This window comes from Batrachochytrium dendrobatidis, assembly GCF_000203795.2.
Source record: "Batrachochytrium dendrobatidis JAM81 unplaced genomic scaffold BATDEscaffold_9, whole genome shotgun sequence".
In the NCBI taxonomy this organism is placed as follows: domain Eukaryota; kingdom Fungi; phylum Chytridiomycota; class Chytridiomycetes; order Rhizophydiales; genus Batrachochytrium; species Batrachochytrium dendrobatidis.
Window position 1 is genome coordinate 988,839 of NW_006281107.1, and position 20,570 is coordinate 1,009,408.

Below are 20,570 nucleotides of genomic sequence, written 5' to 3' on the forward strand. Positions count from 1 at the left end.
TATTGGGTTGTTTATTGGCACTAGAATTCAACTTTATTCCAGACTGGCTATAGTCTTGTCAATGAGATCAGCATTTTCCTTGATCATTTTCCAGGATGCAGGAGAGAGTGCAATGCCCTTTGCACCAGGTTTTTCCTGACCATCTTTGGTGTAATCTATCCATGTCCGATAACAAACATTTAGTGTATAACCAAGAATCATTTCGAACAAGAACAATAAGGCGTGAATTGATTCTTTATACTAGAACGAGTATGAATACGACTTACATTCACGAATACCAACCAGTACTTTGTTGTTCCACTTGCTAACGGTCAAGCGATTCTTTCCACCAATGTTTAAAAGAAGATCACCAGTAGGTTTGATGGTGATTTGGCCAGCTTCCGAGTCTGGTTTAGAAGTCTTTTGTGTTTTTGGTTTTTTAGATTGCAAATCAGAATCCTTGATAGTATCAGTAGATTGTGCATTGTTTTCCAAATCGGATTCGACAAGAGCACAAGTGTCGTTTGAAAGTTGTCTTTTTGGAGCCATTTGAATCAATAGTAATTGTTGATCAAGTTGAGATGAAAAATTTCAAGTTGAGTTGTGATTTAAACTTGAATGAATCTGTGAATCAAGACATGCTGTAACAATAGTTTCGTAGAGTCATTCTAGGAATGTATAGCAATGGGATGTGACAATGGCTTGATTGTTCATGATTTTTTCCCTCGTTTTAATCAACTATTCAACTTGCAGCATGCAATCCAACACTCATTCTATAAAACCAACTACTTTCTCCAACAATCATAACCTACTAGTCGAAGCAGATGAGATTTATCCTGTTTACATATCTCTTATTACTGACTTGTTTGAATCAATGAATGCCATTGCGTCTGCTAAGCACAAATCATTGGCAAGATCTAATATAGACTCGTCTGCTGCAGACATGGACAAAGTATCCGCCCCATTGGCGGTACTAGAAAAGCTCAAGACATTGGATATCCACTTGCAATCTTATCGACAGAGTGGTGAGTTTTAATTTAAACCCAGCATGACTGTATGTCTCTTGCAATGGCATACTAATAGTGGTGTAATAGTCGAATCGCATCAGAACTTGGTTTTGCAGGTTCAAGCTATGAAACAAGACTTGGATAATCGAAACAAGAGTGTATTAATGAAAATGAAACGACTGCATCAAGCTCATGAAGGTCTTGATTCTGTTTTAGCCAATGCTCGCTATAAGCAAAAGTTGATGCACAAGGCCAATCAAGGTTTGTTTTTTTGCAGTTTAATTTGGACTAGATGAACACTAATGGATGAGTTGATAGGATCGATTGATTTTAATGAGTTGTTGTCGTATGCTCAACGAGTATCAAAGCATACCATGTCACCTATTAACCCCAATACGTGGGTCATTGAACCTCCAATTCCACAAGACAGTCATATGCGCATGAGTCTTTTGTTTCGACAAGATCAATTGCTTACCGAAAAGACGGTTCAAGGTATGGCTAAATCTGTACTGTTGTCAATATTTAGAGATGAAGATCTGATTGCAAGTGTGTTTAGATGACGCAAGCAATGCTGGAGATCATACAATGGACTTGGATTTGTTGAGCCACGATTTGCCCGAATCTAGTGATCATGATGCTATGCATGCTGAAACACTATTGGATCTAGACTTTGAATGAATGTTTGTGTCAAATCTAGTGTTTTTAGAGTTGATCCAATCAACATGTCATGAAATTGCAGACTCAATACATAAAAACAGAGTAGAGCGAGTGTAAGTTTATTTAAACGTGCTTGGCAGCAGCAACGACAGCCTCGAACACTTCCAACTCGATTTTTGCAAGCACCTTGTCTTCCTCGGACCCAGATGACATACGCTTGGTAGCATCTTCGACGGCACGCTTGGCAGCCTATAATTAAACATTGGTAAAAACGAATTAGATTCAAAAAGAAGAGTATTGGAATGATTGATACTTGCGTCAATATCGAGCTCAGCGACAGAAAAAGCCTCGACAGCGTTGATATTAAGCGAAGAGTCGGGGTTAATGACGGCAAATCCACCAGAAACTAACCAATACAGCAAGATTTAGATAGAACGACCACCATTATAATGATCACATAAGAATTACCAAAGAATTTAGACGACTTTTCAGCACCAATGACTTCGATGATGCCAGGTTTAAGCTGAGCAATAGTTGGGACATGGTTAGCGAGAATACCCATATCGCCATCTGAGGAAGACAAGTTGACCTGACGAGCCTCAAACTTTGAGAGAATAGCCTAATAATATAGTGTAGATCAACCAAGGATTTCAAAATGAATCAGCCATGGAAAGTCTCGAGAGATTGAAAGTGACAAGAGAAATCAAGATATGTGTTTAAAGTAGATCGTTTACCTGATGAGGGGCAGTCAAGTTGACCATGAGTTTTCCTGAAGAAGAGACAGCTTCTGTAGCATAAGTACGACGAGCTACAAGGACAACAGACCAAGTGAATGCATTGGGGTTTTATAACCAGTTCCAATCAAGCACACAAGTTAGTTGACAGTCAGACACAAGTAGCGATTGATGCTCTCAAAGATGAAGCCAATCCAGTCAAGTTGAATGAATACACCAATACATTACCAAGAGCCAAAGAGCGACGAGCACCAGTCAATGCTCTAGTGAATGCAGCCATTTCCAATAGGTAACGATAAGATGGAAAGTTGCTGACCGAGTTTTACACCCTGAAAAGAAAAGCTACTCGACGAGCGTTTTCTTTCTTTCTTACACAACGCATTGCAATGTTTGCTCTTCAGAGGAGAGTCTCCCGTCTTGGTGCAGCCTGTGCTGCTGGGCGAAATGTTCCGGCTGCTGTTATCATGTCTGGTAAGCATTGCATTACTGATGTCTCACTCTATGAACTTGTTTTTTTTGCAAGGTTGGACTGTCTCACCATGGTAGTGTTGACAATACAATACAATGGAATGGAATGGTTTCACTCCATTGCTCTGTGGGCTGCTGTATCGTCTTGATGAGATCAGCACTGAATCTATATGATGAGATGAGCACTGCCAATGAGCGACTAGTGTCATGATCTCCACTTTCCCAAGTGTCTCCCTCCTCCATTGAATCATGTATGAATAAAGACAATCTTGTGAATGCATTTCCTGCTACTGTCATGCATGATGTCCTCCTACTGTTGTCTCTTGCACTCCTTGCATGCTGATCTCCCTTCTGCCTTCCCATTCTTGATCTGCTGTCTTTTTTCCGTGTCGTTGGGCCCGTTTTTTCTGTTTCGTTGTTACGGCCATTGGTTCATGTTTCTATTTACACAACTGCACTCCCATCTTATCCAAGTATCTGCATGGCTCAACTACTTGCTAGCAGGCTTTTGTCATTCAAGTCTTGGCTTACTATTTAATCACGCCATCCCCCATTCATCTCTACTCAATCGTCTGAATATATGATCAAAATACTGACTCGACTGTCATGTTCAATTTCATGCTACAGTTGCTGGTCTTGCCACTGAGGCTGGCTCATTAGGTGCTGTTCGTTCCGTTATTGGTGCCGTTGTCGATGTCCAGTTCGAGTCTGGAAATCTTCCTCCCATTCTCAATGCTTTGGAGGTCCAGGGTCACAGTGTGCGTCTCGTTCTCGAGGTTGCCCAGCATTTGGGGTGAGTGTTTCTGTCTGATTCCAAATTTCACAATCATGCAGATTAAACTCGAATTCGTCTAATCTTTCAAACATTGAATATTAGTGAAAACACTGTCCGCACTATTGCCATGGACGGTACTGATGGTCTTACTCGTGGCCAAAAGGTTTTGGACACTGGTGCTCCCATCTGTATTCCAGTCGGCCCAGAATGTCTTGGTCGTATCATGAACGTTATCGGAGAACCCGTCGACGAACGTGGTCCTATCAAGACCAAACAGCTTCTGCCCATTCACGCTTCTCCTCCAGAGTTTGTCGATCAATCCACTGTTCCTGAGCTTCTCGAGACTGGTATCAAGGTTGTCGATCTTCTTGCTCCCTATGCCAAGGGTGGAAAGATTGGTCTTTTTGGTGGTGCCGGTGTCGGTAAAACTGTGCTCATTACTGAGTTGATTAACAACGTTGCCAAGGCTCACGGTGGTTACTCCGTCTTTTGTGGTGTTGGTGAGCGTACTCGTGAGGGTAACGATTTGTATCACGAAATGATTACTGCCGGTGTGATCAAGCTCGAAGGTGGTTCCAAGGCCGCTCTTGTATACGGACAGATGAACGAGCCCCCTGGTGCCCGTGCTCGTGTTGCTCTTACTGGTCTTACCATTGCTGAATATTTCCGTGATCAAGAAGGCCAGGATGTGTTGCTTTTCATTGACAACATTTTCCGTTTCACTCAGGCCGGTTCTGAGGTGTCTGCTTTGCTAGGTCGTATTCCCTCTGCCGTCGGTTATCAGCCCACTCTTGCTACAGATATGGGTCAAATGCAAGAGCGTATTACCACCACCAAGAAGGGTTCAATTACATCTGTACAGGCTATTTACGTGCCTGCTGATGATTTGACTGATCCTGCTCCCGCAACCACCTTTGCCCATTTGGATGCCACCACTGTGCTTTCTCGTTCCATTGCCGAACTTGGTATCTATCCCGCTGTGGATCCTCTTGATTCCAAGTCGCGTATTCTTGATCCTCGTATTGTGGGTGACCATCACTACGGTATTGCCACTGGAGTTCAAAAGATTCTTCAAAACTACAAGTCGCTTCAAGATATCATTGCCATTCTTGGTATGGACGAGTTGTCCGAAGAAGATAAACTCACTGTCGAGCGTGCCCGTAAGATCCAGAGATTTATGAGTCAACCCTTCACCACTGCTCAGGTGTTCACTGGCTCCGAAGGCCGTTTTGTCTCTCTTGCCGACACTATCCGCTCGTTTACCGAGATTCTTGATGGTAAACACGACTCTCTTCCTGAGGCTGCCTTCTTTATGGTTGGTGATATTGACGAAGTTCAGCGAAAGGCTGAGGAGATTGCCAAGAGTCTTGCATAAACGCATTGGGTTTGGGTTTTAAACCCTGTCTTTTTTGTTTTGCCCTTCTCTACCACTCCTTTTCCCACTGTCATCTACCAAAAAGGATTTATTATGGGTGGTGTTTTGAATCTTTGGCTTTGAACTTTTCCATTTTGCGAGGGAGAATAAAAATCCATTTATTGGTATCCTATTTTTGGTGTGTATTTCAAATCAAAGAGTAATTAAACATTGCATCCATCATCAAACACTGATTAGTACTGGCTGAATGGCTTGTCTGTGGGTCCATACTTGGCAGGAGGATACTCGAACGGTAGCACAAAACTGAGATCTGGATTGAATCCAACACTTGAATGACTACACACATCTCTGATCCGAAAAGGCAAAAGTATACCAAGCTCCCAATTCTTAATCTCAACCTGTAAATGTCCATGTTGTATACTTTTGCATGATTGGCTTGATGTCGAGACAGAAGAGCGCATAACTGGGACGCTTCCCCATGCAGCCTGCGTTGCATTATGTGATCCACAGTAAATATATCCATGGATTTCTTTTTCCAATTTCGTATTGTGATCATGAGCATTGTCTTGAGTGTGTATAGGAACAGACACAATGTCGAGTTGTTGAGACGTGGCCAAAAGGTCAATGTATCCGATTCCAATCACCACATTAATCTATGTACATCACCTCACAAATGAGTATACTGAATATCATTTATACAGAATCATGTATAGGATGACAACCACACTTTACTTTTGAGTGCATGAGAATCCCTTGGGTTTTGGATACGCCATCACGAATAATATGGCGTGGAAACGTGGACCAAAACTTGCTTGAAAAAAATATAGTTCCACCACCCTAAACGCATTAACGAGTCAAACACTTGTAGTTGAAATGGTAGAATTTCAACCTTGTGGATCAACATCTTACAGGTATACCGTTGCGCGACGTTTCTACTGTCCGACGCGAGGGAAACAAAATGGTGATGGGTTCAATAGATGACATGGATTGAGTGAAAAACGATGCAAGTGATGGGGTTTCTGGAATGACGTCTTGTCCTCTGAATGCCGACAGCATGTATCGTAGCCAAGCAGGATGGGTTGATCCCATCGACGCTGTCTACAGCATATCACCATAAAATAGGGGAAAGGTTTATAATCAACACAATAGGTTTGGAGCACCATTATATTTGCAGCGTACATGAAATAGCATCTATTTACCTGCATACACACTATGGCTTGCTCTAAATCAAACCGAAACTGACGTGAAATCACTTGAGACGCTGTACATAACCCCATTGATCCAAATTGTCGAGTTTCCATACTTGTTGCATCATGTTTTCCTGGTAATGACACAACAAGCATGCCGAGTGCTTTTGAAAAGTCGTGTTTCTGCACACTGGCTATGACGGATTGCGGAATATTCATAGAGACGAGTAAGTTGTAAAGAGTTTTAGAAAACTCGTTGGTTGACGAGGACGCTGTTTCTGAGTGTTGAGATTGACGTACTCGAGAATTTAAAATAGGAAAGTCTTGATAAAACACTACCTAAAATATTCACAAATCAATGTGCTTGGCATAAAGTAGTATATTTATGGTACTATTCAGTATGCTGGCCGCCAAGACGTTCTTACATTTTCAAGCTCTTGCCAGTCATGCGGCATCAAATTTGCAGATGTGATCACCACTCTTAAAAACTTGGGATACCACAACAGCTAGTGCCATATTATTTTCAATTATTAGATGTGAACAAGAATCAATTCAACTGTGCACGATTGGAAAAACATACCTGAAACTTGATGTGCATTGCACCATATCCAGCAGACATTTTAGGAAATACCCACAAAATATTATTTGTCACAGGTAATTTGTCCACCTGAGTTGGCATATAAATTATAATTTTAATCAGTATATTTACAGCCGTATCCATGCAAAACGGGATATTCAATGTTTAAACTTTGAAGAATACATACACTTTCTGGTACCATTTTGGGTTTGGGTCTAGCCAGACAAATCTTGATGGTGGATGGAAACACATCACAAAGCCAATCGTCATCTATACTAAACGAAGACAAACAAGCCTTTTTCAATGTTGCCTGCAATAACAAAACCATCCATTCATGCCATTTATTCAGTACATTAATTTAGAGAATCAATGGTTAAACCATCAAAGATGTACCTTGTCAACCAGATCCTGAAACCGGATTCTTTTTTGACTGTTATGCCCAGTAATAAATGTCATTCCAATCCGGCCACCAAAACAAGGTTTCAGAGTGGAAGTATCTTTTAAATCTAGGGTCAGATCCACTGGTTTGATTGAATTGAACTTGTGTAACTCTGATGATGTGCTGTCATCACAAGGATGTAATCTAGATCGTTTGACTTGATTACTGTCAATCAATGGTTGACAAGTAAGATCATAGATTCGAGGTTTTCGTTTCTTTGGTGTCAGGATAGAATCGAATACAGCGACAGGCTCAATCAAAGTGGATGAACGAACAGTATCGCACATTTCACAAGCTGTACAGAGTGGATTCTCGTTGATAAAAGTACAGACATTGCAAGTCCACGGCTGAGCCATTTCAGTAGATTGCAGAAACTCGAATTGAAATATTAATCCGACTTGAAATCCAATTTTTATTTTTAATCAGCACATCTAAAGTGGTTTGAACTCAAGACTATCCATCACACTTTTATTCATTGGCTGACTGCAGGAGTTCACATGTCAAAGTTTTTTCGGCAGTTGTTGTCCAGCAAACATGCTGTCTTGCCCAAATCAACTACTCCACCAATACAGCAACTGGGAAAAAAACAAGAGTCGATTGTCAAGTCGTTGCTGATGCCTTTTCCTATTAAAGAACTTGATTCTGTTGACGATCCCGTAGATAGTCTGCCTAATGTAAATGTCATGATGTTTCCTTCAGAGAAATTCAAACAGCGGATTCAAACAGCAAACGATCTATGGATGCAAGAGTTTCTACGACCACTCCAGTCGAGAATTTATCCTCGAGCAAGAATCCATGTTTTGGGTACGTCGTTGGTCAATCTGCCAAGACTAGTCACATTGCCCTTCTCACATAACAAGAAGCTGGTGTTTGAGGGTCAGAGAGCATTAGAGCATTTTCTAGAACTGTACCAATCTACAGGCATGGACACTACTACAAACATCAATGTCAAGTCGAGCGTTGCTGGTCACTCTCACATGAATCAAGCTTCATTCAGCAACACACAAACGGTCTCCATTCTTTGTGATGAAAACCCTAGCAAAGGATCATGGCTGATGGAAGATTATGCACCCATACTGCAGCCTTTTTTTGAAACCGAGTCGGTTGAAAAGTCGATTGGAGGTGGATTGGTAAGTGTTCGTCGTCCAGCAACTACTGCTGAAGATCGGCTAGGACAAGTCAAGATTTGGTCCAGGCAACAAAGTGCAACGTTTGAATCCATAGATACTCCTTCTGACTGGACGTTTGTGCTGCAACACACTGGACTTATTCCGCAATGGGATCTGATTTCGTTTCTATCCAGTGTGATTGATTATAGAGAAGAGTATGTTCAAGATCCAATACTGAGAGAGATTTCTCCTCAAGTTGTTTCCATGGATCTGGCTGGATTGAGCGAAGAGCAGTTGGAATTGATTGCCGACTCTTGCTTTACAAATTCTGGATCTGCCCAGCTGCATCGACAGTTGCAACGATGGAAAACGAATCGGGAACAACAACGTTTACTAGAACCCAACTCGAAAGAAAACCCATTGGATTCATATACAGAAACGGAGTCTACCGAGTCAATGCAGGCTCGGATTGCTCTAGTGTATGCTCATGCGGGTATTCAGGCTGCCGAAATTGGTATGATTACTACAGGTAATCTGTTTATTGACGGTATCTTTCAACGACTGGTACTCGGTCCAGAAGAAATGCGTCGGTATCTTGATATCTTATCTGGTTGTGCTTTACCAAGTCCTGACTCATCGAGCCAACACAATGTAGGCATCACGCGACGACTAGCTCAAACAATGGCAATTGCAGATCGTTTGGAACAAGCCATTGATCAACATATTGCATCATTGGATGATACCGACACTACTGTAGTGATTGTTGCTGATCGTTCCGTGGCTTCTATTCTACATTCTAATCTTGCTGCTGCATAGCCAATTGGCAGTTGTACTCAGTGTTCAATATTCTAATACAGAATCATTTCAATCTTGCAACGTGAACTGGTTTCGTATCCAATCGTTTGTACTATCGATCAAAACTAGTCATTTGATAAAAGGAATGCCAACTTGCATTGGACAGTAGTCTATTCACCACTGCATCATTTCTAATAAATTAAAGTTTGTGGATTTTGGCTAGAATCAAAAAGTAAATCAATTCTGTCGACTCTAAACGACTTGGTTCAACTGTCTTGAGGAATTCTTTAATCCATTATAACTACATTCATACATCTGAGATGTTGGAACAAAATACCAGTTGTTGCTTATTTTTATTTTTATTCAACTGGACGAGTTTAAAGTCTTGATACATATTGCAAGGGGTTTAAATCTTTTGTTGGTCTACCCAGGTTTTGGCATTTTCAAATATCTTGATCCATGCTGAATCATGTCCAAATCCATCTGAATCCAACACTCCGCCCCAAGAATTTGTCACTCCCCTCACAACACGCTCAGGATGAGGCATCAACGCCAACACTCTGCCATCCAAACTACTTACACCAGTGATACCCATAGCTGATCCGTTTGGATTAGCAGGGTACATGTCAGCTTTAGCAACGCTTGAGTAATTGTCAACATACTGAAGCGAAACCGTTCCATCCATAAGCGCTTTGGCAGCAGTTTCCATATCAGTGAATTCGGCTCTACCTTCACCGTGAGCAATGGCAACCGGTAAAATTGATCCTTCCATACCTTTAAAGAAAATAGAGTTGGTGTGTACGGGTACACGGACTGCACAAACACGAGATTCAAACTGTTCAGAAATATTGCCAACAAATCTAGGCCAGTTGGATGTTCCTTGAATCATTTCTGGTGCAAGATGGGTTAGTACTTGACAGCCATTGCACACGCCAATTGTAAATGTGTCGGAACGGTTAAAGAAGGATTGGAATTGTGTGCGTGCTCGCGAGTTGAGGAGAATGGATTTTGCCCATCCTGCACCTGCACCCAATACGTCGCCATAGCTAAACCCGCCAGGTAGAGCTAGACCCACAATGCGAGTATCTGTTGCTAAATCAATAGAAGAAGCAGAGACTAGCTCGGACATGTGCACATCAAGTGGAAGAAACCCAGCACGATAAAATGCACTTGCGAGTTCCATATGACTGTTGACGCCCTGTTCGCGAAGTACAACAACACGGGGACGAGTGTCAACTACACTTTTACAGAGTGATGTCTTTAGCGATTCAATCTTTCCTGGAGAAGATGTGCATGGCTTGCTGACTGGATAAGTCAAGCTCAAATGAAGACCAGGATCAGACACGTCCAAGAGTGAGTCATATTCACTTTGAGCACATACGGGGTTATCTCTTCTTGATTGCATACGGAATGAGGTTGCTTGCCACTGTCGGTGAAAGTGTACACGAGAACCAGACAAAATCGGTTTACTATTGCTCTTGGGTGTACATGTATGGAAAGAAATCATTTGTTGTGGAGATGTGGTATCGACAGTACCAATTTTGTGAAGGTGCTCAACAGGGAAGCCGTGTGTGGTAGCAAGTGCATGCAATTGTGCATAGTCAGTTGCCTTGATTTGAACAACAGCACCAAGCTCTTCATTGTATAAAGCAGCAACAGCAGCATTATGAGCAGCAGTAGTGTCACCTTGAACAGTTGCCTTGATATAGCTTTGAAGATCAATGGTAGCACCAACATGACCAGCAAAGCACATTTCCATGATAGTAGCAAACAAACCACCATCAGAACGATCGTGATATGCCAGGAACAGTGGATTGGTCACTGACCTACCAGCTTGCATCAGTTTCCAGAAGGAAGCAAGCATGGACGCGTCCTCAACATCGGGACACTCTTTGCCAATCTGATTATAAACTTGAGCAAGACAGCTTCCACCAAGACGTTTTTTACCACATGCAAGATCAATTAAAACAAGAATGGTGTTTCCTTGGTTGGTTTTTAGTTGTGGAGTTAGGGTGAGACGAGCATCAGTTACAGGTCCATAAGCAGTGATAATGACGGATAACGGTGAAGTAACGGCATGTTCAACTGGTTTTTCAGAATCGGACATGTCTGTCCACTTGGTTTTCATGGACATGGAGTCTTTACCAACTGGAACAGTGAGACCCAGTTTTGGGCAAATATCAAGACCGACAGCCTTGACAGCATCGTAAAGAGCAGCACCTTCACCTTGATGAGAGGCTGCCGACATCCAGTTGGCACTCAAACGAATTGTTTTGATATCTACTACATTTGCAGAAGCCAAGTTAGTGATGGATTCGGCTACTGACATGCGTGCCGAAGCAGCAGAGGAAATCAGTGCTAGCGGAGATCGTTCGCCCATAGCCATAGCCTGACCCGTGTAGTCTTCTGGATCATGAGAAGACAAGATAACGCCTACATCAGCAACAGGAACTTGCCATGGTCCAACAAACTGATCGCGGGCAACTAGACCTGTAACACAGCGATCACCAATGGTAATCAAGAATGATTTGGAGGCGACAGTAGGCAGCGACAGTATACGAGTAGATATTTCTTCAAGCGAAGCAGACATCACATTGACCTCTGTCCTCAGCGCGTTAGTGACGGATTCGGCGACACGGTGCATTTTGGGTGGTTTACCAAACAAAGTAGACATGGGGAGATCAATAGGAGTTGTACCAAGAAGTGTATCTTCCAATACAAGTCGCTTTTCAGCAGTAGCAACACCAACAACTGAAAAAGGACAACGCTCACGGGTTGCAATATCAATAAATTGCTGTAGATTTTTAGGTTCAACAGCTAAAACATAGCGTTCTTGAGATTCGTTACACCATATTTCCATGGGACTCATACGTGGGTCATCGCAGGGAACATTACGAAGTTGAAACACGGCACCAAGACCAGAGTCATGAACAAGTTCAGGTAATGCGTTGGATATACCGCCTGCACCCACATCATGAATAGCAACAATAGGATTTGCTTGGCCATATCCAGTGCAGGTTTCAATCACCATTTGGGCTCTGCGCTGCATTTCTGGATTTTCTCGCTGCACAGATGCAAAGTCCAAATCAGCAGAGGATTGACCCTGTGCCATGGACGAGGCAGCACCACCACCAAGACCAATCAACATTGCAGGACCACCAAGAACAATGATATGATCACCAGGAGAAATTTTGTTTTTGAGAACATGCATAGAACGCACAGATCCCATACCACCAGCAATCATAATGGGCTTGTGGTAACCCCGCCATTCAAGCGTGCCCTGTTTGTCAACAGGAACCTGTTGCAAGTAAGTACGAAAATATCCATTGATACTGGGACGACCAAATTCGTTGTTGAATGCGGCACCTCCCAACGGACCTTGAGTCATGATATCCAAAGCAGAGGCAATGTGAGCAGGTTTACCCGGATTATTTGTTTCCCATGGCTGTTCAAAGCCAGGAATACAGAGATTAGATACGGTAAATCCTGTCAAACCGGCCTTGGTTTTTGATCCACGACCAACAGCAGCTTCGTCACGAATTTCACCACCTGATCCAGTGGAAGCACCCGGGAAAGGAGATACAGCGGTAGGATGGTTATGGGTTTCAACTTTTATAAGCGTATGAATAGCTTCCAACGACGTTTCGTACAGTTTAGTGGAAGGGTTAAAGGTAAATCGAACACCAACGGGTCCTTCCAAAACAGCAGCATTGTCAGAGTAGGCAGATAAAATATAAGCCGGGTTCAACTTGTATGTGTTTTTGATCATGGCAAACAGAGATGTGTCGTGTTGCTTGCCGTCAATCGTCCACGTTGCACCAAATATTTTATGACGACAATGCTCGGAATTGATTTGGGCAAACATCATAAGCTCGACATCTGTTGGGTTGCGAGGAGCGGTAGCCTCTGATGGGTAGAGAAAGGCATTGACCAAGTACTCGATCTCATCTTCAGCAAGTGCCAATCCCCACTCTTCGTTGGCTTTTGCAAGTATGGATGAAGGGAGCGAGGAGTTGGTGTTTTCTGGCGTAGCAGCACTGATGATATCGACTGTTTTAAGAGGGCGAGGATTGCCAACAGCAAATAAAACAGATTCATCTGGAATACCTTCAAAAACTGCATGCATCATGCGATCGTGAATAGCAGGCTTGATAGCATCGAGAAGGGATCGAGGTAAAGTATGCTGAGTAGATTTGGTTGAAACCTCTGAGCCGACACGCACAAACACGGCGGTAGATCTCTCCAATCGTTTGACATGACCAAGTCCACAAATATGAGCAATATCAGTAGCTTTAGAAGACCAGGAAGAGATTGTGCCTAAACGAGGAGTCACCATCAACAGATACCAAATGCCAACATCTCTGTCAGCAACCGAGTTGCATTTTCCGGAGCGAATAGCATCTATTAAAAGAGTGTCTTGAGCAGAAAAAGTGTTGGCCTCGACAGTACCATAATACAGTAGTTTTTCTAATATTTTCTGATCATCATCTGACATATCGGCAGTAGTTTGGACCAAATGCACATGGAAAGCCTTGACATCCGTAATGGGTAAGGAATGGACTGAATCAGCCGTTAAAGAAGCAGCATTTTCATTCAATTCCTTGAGCAGACAGTCTCGTCGAAACTCTGACAGAGCAAGAGAGCCAGGCAGAACAATCATTTCAAGTAAATTCTAATTCACAATCAGAAGCAGTAAAAATGAGATTCGATATGAAACTGAATCACTGTAAAAAAAGTAATGAAACGATACAGTTGAATTTGTTCAAAGTATATTTCCTCTAGCACACATAATGCAAGTTCAAGTCGACAATACTAACTCGTTAATTGTATCGACTATTCAAGCGAATGGCGAGCACTAATGCGACAAGTTTTCATTTGACAATATTTTAAATTTTTCTTATGGGTCAAGACATGTGATCATAGTAGAGGGTCAAGACAGTCATAGTAGCACATGGTTATTATTGGAGATCAAGTATGAGCTGAGTGATGGATTCTTGAGATGAAGATGGTATTCATGGTTGAGTTGAAGCCATGGATTGGATGTGATTCTTGCCCATAAAATTCAAATGTCCAGTTCTGCAGATACGCCCACTGCAATACAACAACCGTCCTCATCATTAGCAAAACCAAGGCTTCGTGCAGTGATAGTCAATACAAATCAAGAGGGAAATCCTGTCCTTGATTATATCAAGAATGTGCCTTGGGAATATGGCGAGACTGATGCTGACTATCAGGTGGGGAAAACCACTGGTGTAATCTTTCTAAGGTTTGTTGCAGTCAGTATAACCAGTATTGGTGCCAATGGTATTTAACTTGGATTGTCATTTGATAGTCTTAAATATCATCGATTGTATCCAGAGTACATAGACACTCGTCTGCGTCAGATTGAACGCAAGTTTTATCTTCGTATCTTGATATGTGTAGTTGATGTGGTAAGATGCACATTGGATGGTTTTGCAGATGACTGCATTTAAAAGGCCAGTGAGTTTAATATATTGAATAAATAGGATGATCACCAACAATCCATCAAGGAGCTCACTCGCACATGCATATTTGGAAAAACCACCATGATTCTAGCATGGAGGTAACAATCATGATGAATTTATGACTAGAAATCTTGAGCTGATATCTAACCAGTGAAATATATTTTAGTCGACAGGAAGCAGGCAGGTATATAGAAACATTAAAGTCATATGAAAACAAGCCGCCAGATCTAATCAAAAAGCGAGTGGACGATGACTATTTCTCAAAGGTACAAGCAAAAAGTGGTTTGAAATGATAATAATACTGACTGAAATTGAAATTGAAATTGAATAGTTGACAGAGGCAGTAACAGCAATCAAGTCGGTGAATAAAACAGATGCAATGACATTGGCATCCAACATTGGGGTAAGATCTCGAGTCACTAGAATGTAATGTAATACAACGCTAATATTTAGTTTCAACTAGTCATTCAAGGATATTGCACATGCAACATCAGAGGAGTTGATGTTACTTCCAGGCTTTGGAGAGCAAAAGGCAGCGAGAGTGTCGAGTGCATTCACGACAGTTTTTTGTATTGAACGAGTGTAATAAAGACGCGATGGATTTGTATGAAGTCATGTGACTAGAAGTGAGTTTGCCGAGCAACGTGATTGGCTCGAGCCAAATTGAAATGATCAAAATTCAAGCCATTTCAACTCTTGCTGGTGTTATTGCAAGATGTTTGGATCTGTCAGAGCCAGTTTATTGAACAAAAGAACAGTTTATTCTATTCAGCCCATATCAACAAGAAGCTACTACAGACTGTTTTCTTGCACTCGTGCTATTCAAAGTGATTCTTTGACTGCTATCGCTGTTCCCATTCATCGTAAAAGTGCTGCTGCTTACTCTACCAACACCACTGCTGAATCTACTAAAGGATCTGCTGCTATAGATAATAATTCAGATGTTAAACACTCTCATACTGGCGCTGCCATTGACGATCCCACTGAACATGATCAGGATTTTATTGTAGCCATTCCCACTGGTCCAATGGAGAATCCAAACTATCACAAAGGAACTGTTTGGTTCGACAACATCTTTCCATTCCATCTTGGTCTGCTGGATCCTCGCACCTATTGGGTCAAATACTATTCGAAAAGGTTTATTCTTCACCAACGCTGGTCTCGCTTGATCCCTCCATGGTTTCCTTCTGGTGCCGAGTTTCAGTTTAGAGAGGCTGAGCCTAACTTGAAAGAAGGTGGCCTTTATCTCAAGTTCAAGTACAAGGGCGGGACTATTGAAGAGGCCATAGAAGCTATTCAGGCTCATGTACATTCTACAGGCATTCGGTCCATCTTCAACTTTGGTCGCATCAATGCATTCGAAGTCAAGGTATTCACCATCGTTTATTACCATTCTTGACAAGTAAATAACATTGTGTTGGTTAGGGACGTCCTTGGGTTGAAGACATGGTTTTTAGAATTCCTTCCAGACGCTTGCATGTGGAATTCCATGGTCCTGATCTATCCGTTGTATGTTTTTGCATTCTGTTCTACATCTTTATTGGCTGGTATTTTGCATTTAAACTCAATGTGCATCTAGGAACAATTGTACAGGGAGTTTCGCAGCTTTGGTCGCATCATGGATATTACCATCCAACCTTCGTCCATCAAAGATCTTCCTAGATTTGCATCAGTCGAGTTTGTGAACAAGCGATCGGCTACCAGTGCTCGTAACTGCATTCATGGCGAGTTGATTGATGGAACCCGAGTGCATATCGGCTATGAAAAGGTCAAGAGTAGCTTTTCCTTTTGGAACTGGGCCATTTCCAATCTGCGCATATCTATCCCCATCCTGCTGGCTGTTACTGCTGCCCTGTCCTATATCGTATTTGATCCTCTAAGGGTTTTTTCGATTGTCAGTAAACTCACCGATAGGTTCAGTTTTGAAAAATACACCGAGACTGCAGGTGCTATGTGGAATGGTGCCCAATCATCTATATCCGCTTTGATTTCTGCTACTGGGTATTCCAGCATGGACAGATCTAAAATTAAAAATGTAAGATCTACTAATCAGGGCTGGGATGAGCGGGAAACTGAAGCAAAACGACTCGAGCTACACTATAAGCAGGCTCCAGAGACTTTGGTAATTGTCCATGGACCAAAGGGTTCTGGAAAGTCGGAGCTGGTTCGTAAATCTTTGGAGCATCACAAAAAAAAGCTTTTTATTCACTGTGAGGATTTGGTTGGCCAACCCGAATACGTCCTCATCACTCGTCTGGCTTCCCAAGTCAATTTTTTCCCGTCGTTTGGATTCATGTCTCAAATTACAACGTTTATGGATGCTATCATCACTGCCACTACTGGTGCCAAGGCTGGTTTGGGAACAACAAAGGAAACTGAGATACGCAAGATTCTCGATTGCGTAACCAAAGCCGTAACAGACCTTACTCTAGATCAGCGCGAAGCTCGACAGAAAGTGCTAGACGAGCTGGTTGACAAGAACGATGAGTATAATCACTCATTGAGTGTTCCAGAGATTGAATATCCAGTGATTGTCATTGACGGGTTTCTTGGCAAAGAAAATGCTCGAGGCCACTTTTTGTATGACATGATGGCCGAGGTAAGAGCTGTATTTGATGTTTTGCATGCGTCGATGTTGACCTTGTGCGTATTATTTGATTTTTAGTGGGCTGCAGTGACGGCCACACAATACAAAGTTGCACACGTTATATTTATTAGCGACAATCCTGCTGCTGTGCGAGAGATAGGAAAAGGCAAGTACTTGTAGTGCTGAGAATAAGTTTATCAATTGGCATTGAAGCTGACTTTCAATTGCTATTCACAAACTTTAGTGATTCCCACTAAATCTGTCGAAACATTTATTCTCAATGATGCTACACCCGAGACTGCACTTGCATATGTACATCGACGACTTCCTGAGCTGGATACCAAGTCTTTATGGCCCAGCATTGAGCCCCTTGGCGGTCGTTTGCATGACTTGGACCTTTTAATTCAAAAGATTCATGCTGGCCTAACTCCCACTGGTAAATTATTTTTGGTTGATATACTCGAGTTTTTAAAACATTCGCAAAATCTAATGTGTATGTTTCATCAAACCTGCGACCCATTTAGATGCATTTGATGATATACTGCACCGGTCAGTTACAGAGCTCCGTAAAATTGGTCTCAACGAAGAGGCAGACAAATCCAAGCACGAATGGAATGATGTTCAATTTTGGAAGATTGTGCAGATGCTGAGCAAATTTGACGAGGTAGACTGCCAATGCATGGTGTTAAACTGACTGCTCAAGACTTGCACTCGACTAAAATGTTTTAAATTGATTCTAGGTACCGTTTGACCACTTGGTTATGCATCCCATTTTTAAAGGAGATACGCAGGCTTTGTCTCAAATGGAACGCAATGGGTTAATTACTCTTATTCATTCACATGGTCGACCTTACACCATTCGACCAGGAAAACCCATTTACAGATCTGCTTTCACCCTTATGACTCAAGACACCCGACTTGTTTCGACCATGGGAATTCTCACAGCAAAACAGCTTATATCAGACGAAGAAAAAAAAGTGAGGGTAATGGAAGAAGAGATGTGTCAGTTGGGATTGTTACAAGCCCACGATGGAATATCTACCGCATCTTTTTGGACAGGTGGATCAAACCACATTCAATCTCGGATGGACTATCTTGCATCCAAGTTGGGTGATTCTGCCAAAAAGATTTCCAACTGGAACAACGAGGAGGCTCGATATAGGAAGGAACTCAAGCTGATCGAGTAGAAACCCTAGTTGACATGATTACACATTTGTATTGAAAAGCAAAATAAAAACATTCAATTTATTCTCAAATATCATGCATTTGAGTTTGGAGTGTATGCTACTACAAATGCAACAGGAATCCATCCTCTTGAAGAGATTGTACCTGTATCTTGATGGTTTGCAATCACAGTTGGTTTTAGTGTGTGTTTATCCACTAATGTTCCATACAGCCACGTCTCTTGTCGTTTCCTAATCACCATCACATCGCCTTTTTGAAATGACATTTCCTTTGCAGTTCTGGCCTTGTAATCATACTTGGCCATGACACACTTTACAGTGGGTTTGTCAGGGTTAGGAGTTTCAACAGTCTGTACAGGTTTGACAGGTACTACTGAAGACAAAACGGATTTGGACACACTGTTGGCATCCACCACTGACGCAACAAAAGAATGGATTTCAGTTGGTTGATGTACAACCACATTAAGCGATCGCTGAGAAGATAAATGATCCACAGGCGTAACTTGATTGACAGGAACGTTGCTTAGAATATGTTGAGCAATGATTCGAGTATGCGAAGATGTAGCAGTAATGGGTGTATTGAGTTGAGCTAGTGAGTCTGTTGACGGGTCTGCTGATGAGTCTGTTGACAAGTCTAATGGATGTTTTACTTGTGTTATGACTTTATCATAGAGAGTGTGCAGATCTGGCTTTGAGCTAGACGTGACTGTTGGCCAAATAGACTCTGCTTTTTTGTCCGACTTGGAAATTCCATTCGAATCAGTGACCACATCTGAACTCTTATTGGGTTGTACAAACCGCACATGTCGTTTCTCCTTTTCGTTCGACTTGGTTTTTGGTTTCTTGAGTGATGAGGTCCGGATGAGTTTTTGAATAGATGATTTAGGAGATATGGGTGAGAGTGTTTGCGAAGGCATATGAAGAGATGGAGATTCAAGAGCTGTGTTGGGCTGCGTTGAGGGTAGACGTGGGAGTGAATAGTACTGGTCTGGGGTACTTGTATAACCGCATGAACCAGATATTTCACTTGATGCATCTGCGAATGGCGAAAGTATGGCTGAAGCACTTGCGTTTGTAGGAGCCTTTATAGCAATAGGATGCAAACGTATTGGGTGGTTTAATGTACTGGTGGAAACAGTCGCGGATGGGTGGTCATTGTGCGTGTCTGGAGAACAATCGGCAATGTAAGCTGGGAGAGTGATGGTAGGTGCAGGAGTCGAGCTGGATAGTGTTTCTTTGGATAATGTCGGATTGCTCGGACCATGGTTGACAGTGTGTTGAATCTGTGCATTATCCAAGCTAGTGGGACTATCGGTGTTCCTAGCAAGACACTCATGAAAATGCCTCCATTCTTCGAGTGTAGTAGGCTTTCCATTGTGATACTCGTGCGATATTTTGAGGCCAATAATAGCACTATCGTTGCTAGAGCTGCTAGTTGCACTGGTTGGTGTGGTGTTTGAGATGAGCGGGTGCTCGTTCGTGTCTTTGCCACCTGCCGTATTGCCACTAGCAATGCTTTGACTGTTGAAAGTGGAGACCAAGAGCGGGTTGGGTGCATTAAACAGACCAGTCGATCGCTTGAGTATTCTGTTGCTTTTGAAGCCATGTTGAGTCAACATGGCACTATCAGTGTCATGGAGTGGGTTCATGCTCTCCATGCCATATTCTGCCGATCCAACCTTGAGGATCTTGACACAACTGGCATACGTCTCGGTCTGTAAAGCCAGAACACCTTCGTGCACATCAAGTAGTGAGTCGTAGCTGCCACCACAAACTAATTCACATACGTTTTGAATGTTGATTGCCAAAAGTTCAAATGGTGGTGCTAAAAGAGCCGTTTTTTCGCTCAATTGAAGAGCTTGACAAAGAGCTTGAAGGGATGTTGTCAAGGATTCGGTATGAGCTGTAAAACGGCTCATGCGTTCAGTTGGTACTCGAGACAATGATGTGGTTGATGCAATCAATTCTACCATGGTAGATGATATTTTAAAAGATGAGGTTATTTATCAGTTTCAATGATTGACTTGTAGGAAAGTTGTAGGATTGAAATAGATTCAATGTCAATACAACCGGGTTCTATGTAAAAAAGTATTTGATTCTAAATCAAACTTTGATATGAACCGTATTTATGTAAAATGGAACTCTCGTGTCGATTGCCTCTTTGGGATAAACAATGGTTAAATATTTGTTGTACTTGTCAGAAATCGACTT

General features: G+C 42.2%; 10 protein-coding genes across 10 annotated transcripts; 5 read left to right on the top strand and 5 right to left on the bottom strand.

The window, feature by feature from the left end:
• Positions 1 to 33: 33 nt before the first annotated feature.
• On the bottom strand, positions 34 to 528 carry BATDEDRAFT_26386 (uncharacterized protein; the record flags this gene model as incomplete). Its single annotated transcript, XM_006680306.1, has 2 exons — positions 34 to 155; positions 267 to 528. 2 exons carry the CDS (start codon positions 526 to 528, stop codon positions 34 to 36), a joined length of 384 nt encoding a protein of 127 aa, XP_006680369.1.
• A 325-nt stretch (positions 529 to 853) lies between these two features.
• On the top strand, positions 854 to 1,664 carry BATDEDRAFT_90336 (uncharacterized protein; the record flags this gene model as incomplete). The annotated part of the gene is made up of 4 exons (XM_006680448.1): positions 854 to 1,004; positions 1,074 to 1,247; positions 1,305 to 1,478; positions 1,543 to 1,664. The coding sequence occupies 4 exons, from the start codon at positions 854 to 856 to the stop codon at positions 1,662 to 1,664; spliced, it is 621 nt and encodes a 206-aa protein (XP_006680511.1).
• An 83-nt stretch (positions 1,665 to 1,747) lies between these two features.
• On the bottom strand, positions 1,748 to 2,657 carry BATDEDRAFT_90133 (uncharacterized protein; the record flags this gene model as incomplete). The annotated part of the gene is made up of 5 exons (XM_006680525.1): positions 1,748 to 1,892; positions 1,961 to 2,049; positions 2,112 to 2,262; positions 2,378 to 2,451; positions 2,606 to 2,657. 5 exons carry the CDS (start codon positions 2,655 to 2,657, stop codon positions 1,767 to 1,769), a joined length of 492 nt encoding a protein of 163 aa, XP_006680588.1. The 3' UTR covers positions 1,748 to 1,766.
• Positions 2,658 to 2,756: 99 nt separating this feature from the next.
• BATDEDRAFT_20257 (F1F0 ATP synthase subunit beta) lies at positions 2,757 to 5,166 on the top strand. The gene is made up of 3 exons (XM_006680239.1): positions 2,757 to 2,848; positions 3,473 to 3,638; positions 3,723 to 5,166. Exons 1-3 carry the CDS (start codon positions 2,764 to 2,766, stop codon positions 4,993 to 4,995), a joined length of 1,524 nt encoding a protein of 507 aa, XP_006680302.1. The 5' UTR covers positions 2,757 to 2,763; the 3' UTR covers positions 4,996 to 5,166.
• A 62-nt stretch (positions 5,167 to 5,228) lies between these two features.
• Positions 5,229 to 7,485, bottom strand: BATDEDRAFT_90149 (uncharacterized protein; the record flags this gene model as incomplete). Its single annotated transcript, XM_006680526.1, has 8 exons — positions 5,229 to 5,648; positions 5,728 to 5,832; positions 5,905 to 6,093; positions 6,195 to 6,521; positions 6,608 to 6,688; positions 6,763 to 6,849; positions 6,947 to 7,069; positions 7,153 to 7,485. 8 exons carry the CDS (start codon positions 7,483 to 7,485, stop codon positions 5,229 to 5,231), a joined length of 1,665 nt encoding a protein of 554 aa, XP_006680589.1.
• Positions 7,486 to 7,695: 210 nt separating this feature from the next.
• On the top strand, positions 7,696 to 9,123 carry BATDEDRAFT_90337 (uncharacterized protein; the record flags this gene model as incomplete). The annotated part of the gene is made up of 1 exon (XM_006680449.1): positions 7,696 to 9,123. The coding sequence occupies one exon, from the start codon at positions 7,696 to 7,698 to the stop codon at positions 9,121 to 9,123; it is 1,428 nt and encodes a 475-aa protein (XP_006680512.1).
• A 318-nt stretch (positions 9,124 to 9,441) lies between these two features.
• Positions 9,442 to 13,932, bottom strand: BATDEDRAFT_17291 (phosphoribosylformylglycinamidine synthase). Its single transcript, XM_006680218.1, has 2 exons — positions 13,920 to 13,932; positions 9,442 to 13,774 (listed from the first exon to the last, which is right to left on the bottom strand). Exon 2 carries the CDS (start codon positions 13,760 to 13,762, stop codon positions 9,509 to 9,511), a length of 4,254 nt encoding a protein of 1,417 aa, XP_006680281.1. The 5' UTR covers positions 13,763 to 13,774; positions 13,920 to 13,932; the 3' UTR covers positions 9,442 to 9,508.
• Positions 13,933 to 14,168: 236 nt separating this feature from the next.
• Positions 14,169 to 15,174, top strand: BATDEDRAFT_90338 (DNA repair protein RAD10; the record flags this gene model as incomplete). The annotated part of the gene is made up of 6 exons (XM_006680450.1): positions 14,169 to 14,368; positions 14,435 to 14,534; positions 14,610 to 14,686; positions 14,755 to 14,854; positions 14,920 to 14,991; positions 15,052 to 15,174. 6 exons carry the CDS (start codon positions 14,169 to 14,171, stop codon positions 15,172 to 15,174), a joined length of 672 nt encoding a protein of 223 aa, XP_006680513.1.
• Positions 15,175 to 15,299: 125 nt separating this feature from the next.
• On the top strand, positions 15,300 to 18,433 carry BATDEDRAFT_90136 (uncharacterized protein). Its single transcript, XM_006680451.1, has 7 exons — positions 15,300 to 15,957; positions 16,014 to 16,097; positions 16,168 to 17,187; positions 17,254 to 17,341; positions 17,420 to 17,611; positions 17,700 to 17,839; positions 17,916 to 18,433. Exons 1-7 carry the CDS (start codon positions 15,304 to 15,306, stop codon positions 18,360 to 18,362), a joined length of 2,625 nt encoding a protein of 874 aa, XP_006680514.1. The 5' UTR covers positions 15,300 to 15,303; the 3' UTR covers positions 18,363 to 18,433.
• Positions 18,434 to 20,332, bottom strand: BATDEDRAFT_90148 (uncharacterized protein; the record flags this gene model as incomplete). Its single annotated transcript, XM_006680527.1, has 1 exon — positions 18,434 to 20,332. One exon carries the CDS (start codon positions 20,330 to 20,332, stop codon positions 18,434 to 18,436), a length of 1,899 nt encoding a protein of 632 aa, XP_006680590.1.
• Between the last annotated feature and the right edge of the window lie 238 nt (positions 20,333 to 20,570).

What these genes read in the sequence shown, in the direction of transcription:
- BATDEDRAFT_90136 (XM_006680451.1), top strand. Translation starts at nt 15,304, where the DNA reads ATGTTTGGATCTGTCAGAGCCAGTTTATTGAACAAAAGAACAGTTTAT. An exon ending in TGTATGACATGATGGCCGAG is followed by an intron (nt 17,188 to 17,253) that starts GTAAGAGCTGTA and finishes TTTGATTTTTAG; the next exon opens with TGGGCTGCAGTGACGGCCAC. An exon ending in TGCTGGCCTAACTCCCACTG is followed by an intron (nt 17,612 to 17,699) that starts GTAAATTATTTT and finishes CGACCCATTTAG; the next exon opens with ATGCATTTGATGATATACTG.
- BATDEDRAFT_17291 (XM_006680218.1), bottom strand. Translation starts at nt 13,762, where the DNA reads ATGATTGTTCTGCCTGGCTCTCTTGCTCTGTCAGAGTTTCGACGAGAC.
- BATDEDRAFT_20257 (XM_006680239.1), top strand. Translation starts at nt 2,764, where the DNA reads ATGTTTGCTCTTCAGAGGAGAGTCTCCCGTCTTGGTGCAGCCTGTGCT. An exon ending in GGCTGCTGTTATCATGTCTG is followed by an intron (nt 2,849 to 3,472) that starts GTAAGCATTGCA and finishes TTCATGCTACAG; the next exon opens with TTGCTGGTCTTGCCACTGAG. An exon ending in GAGGTTGCCCAGCATTTGGG is followed by an intron (nt 3,639 to 3,722) that starts GTGAGTGTTTCT and finishes ATTGAATATTAG; the next exon opens with TGAAAACACTGTCCGCACTA.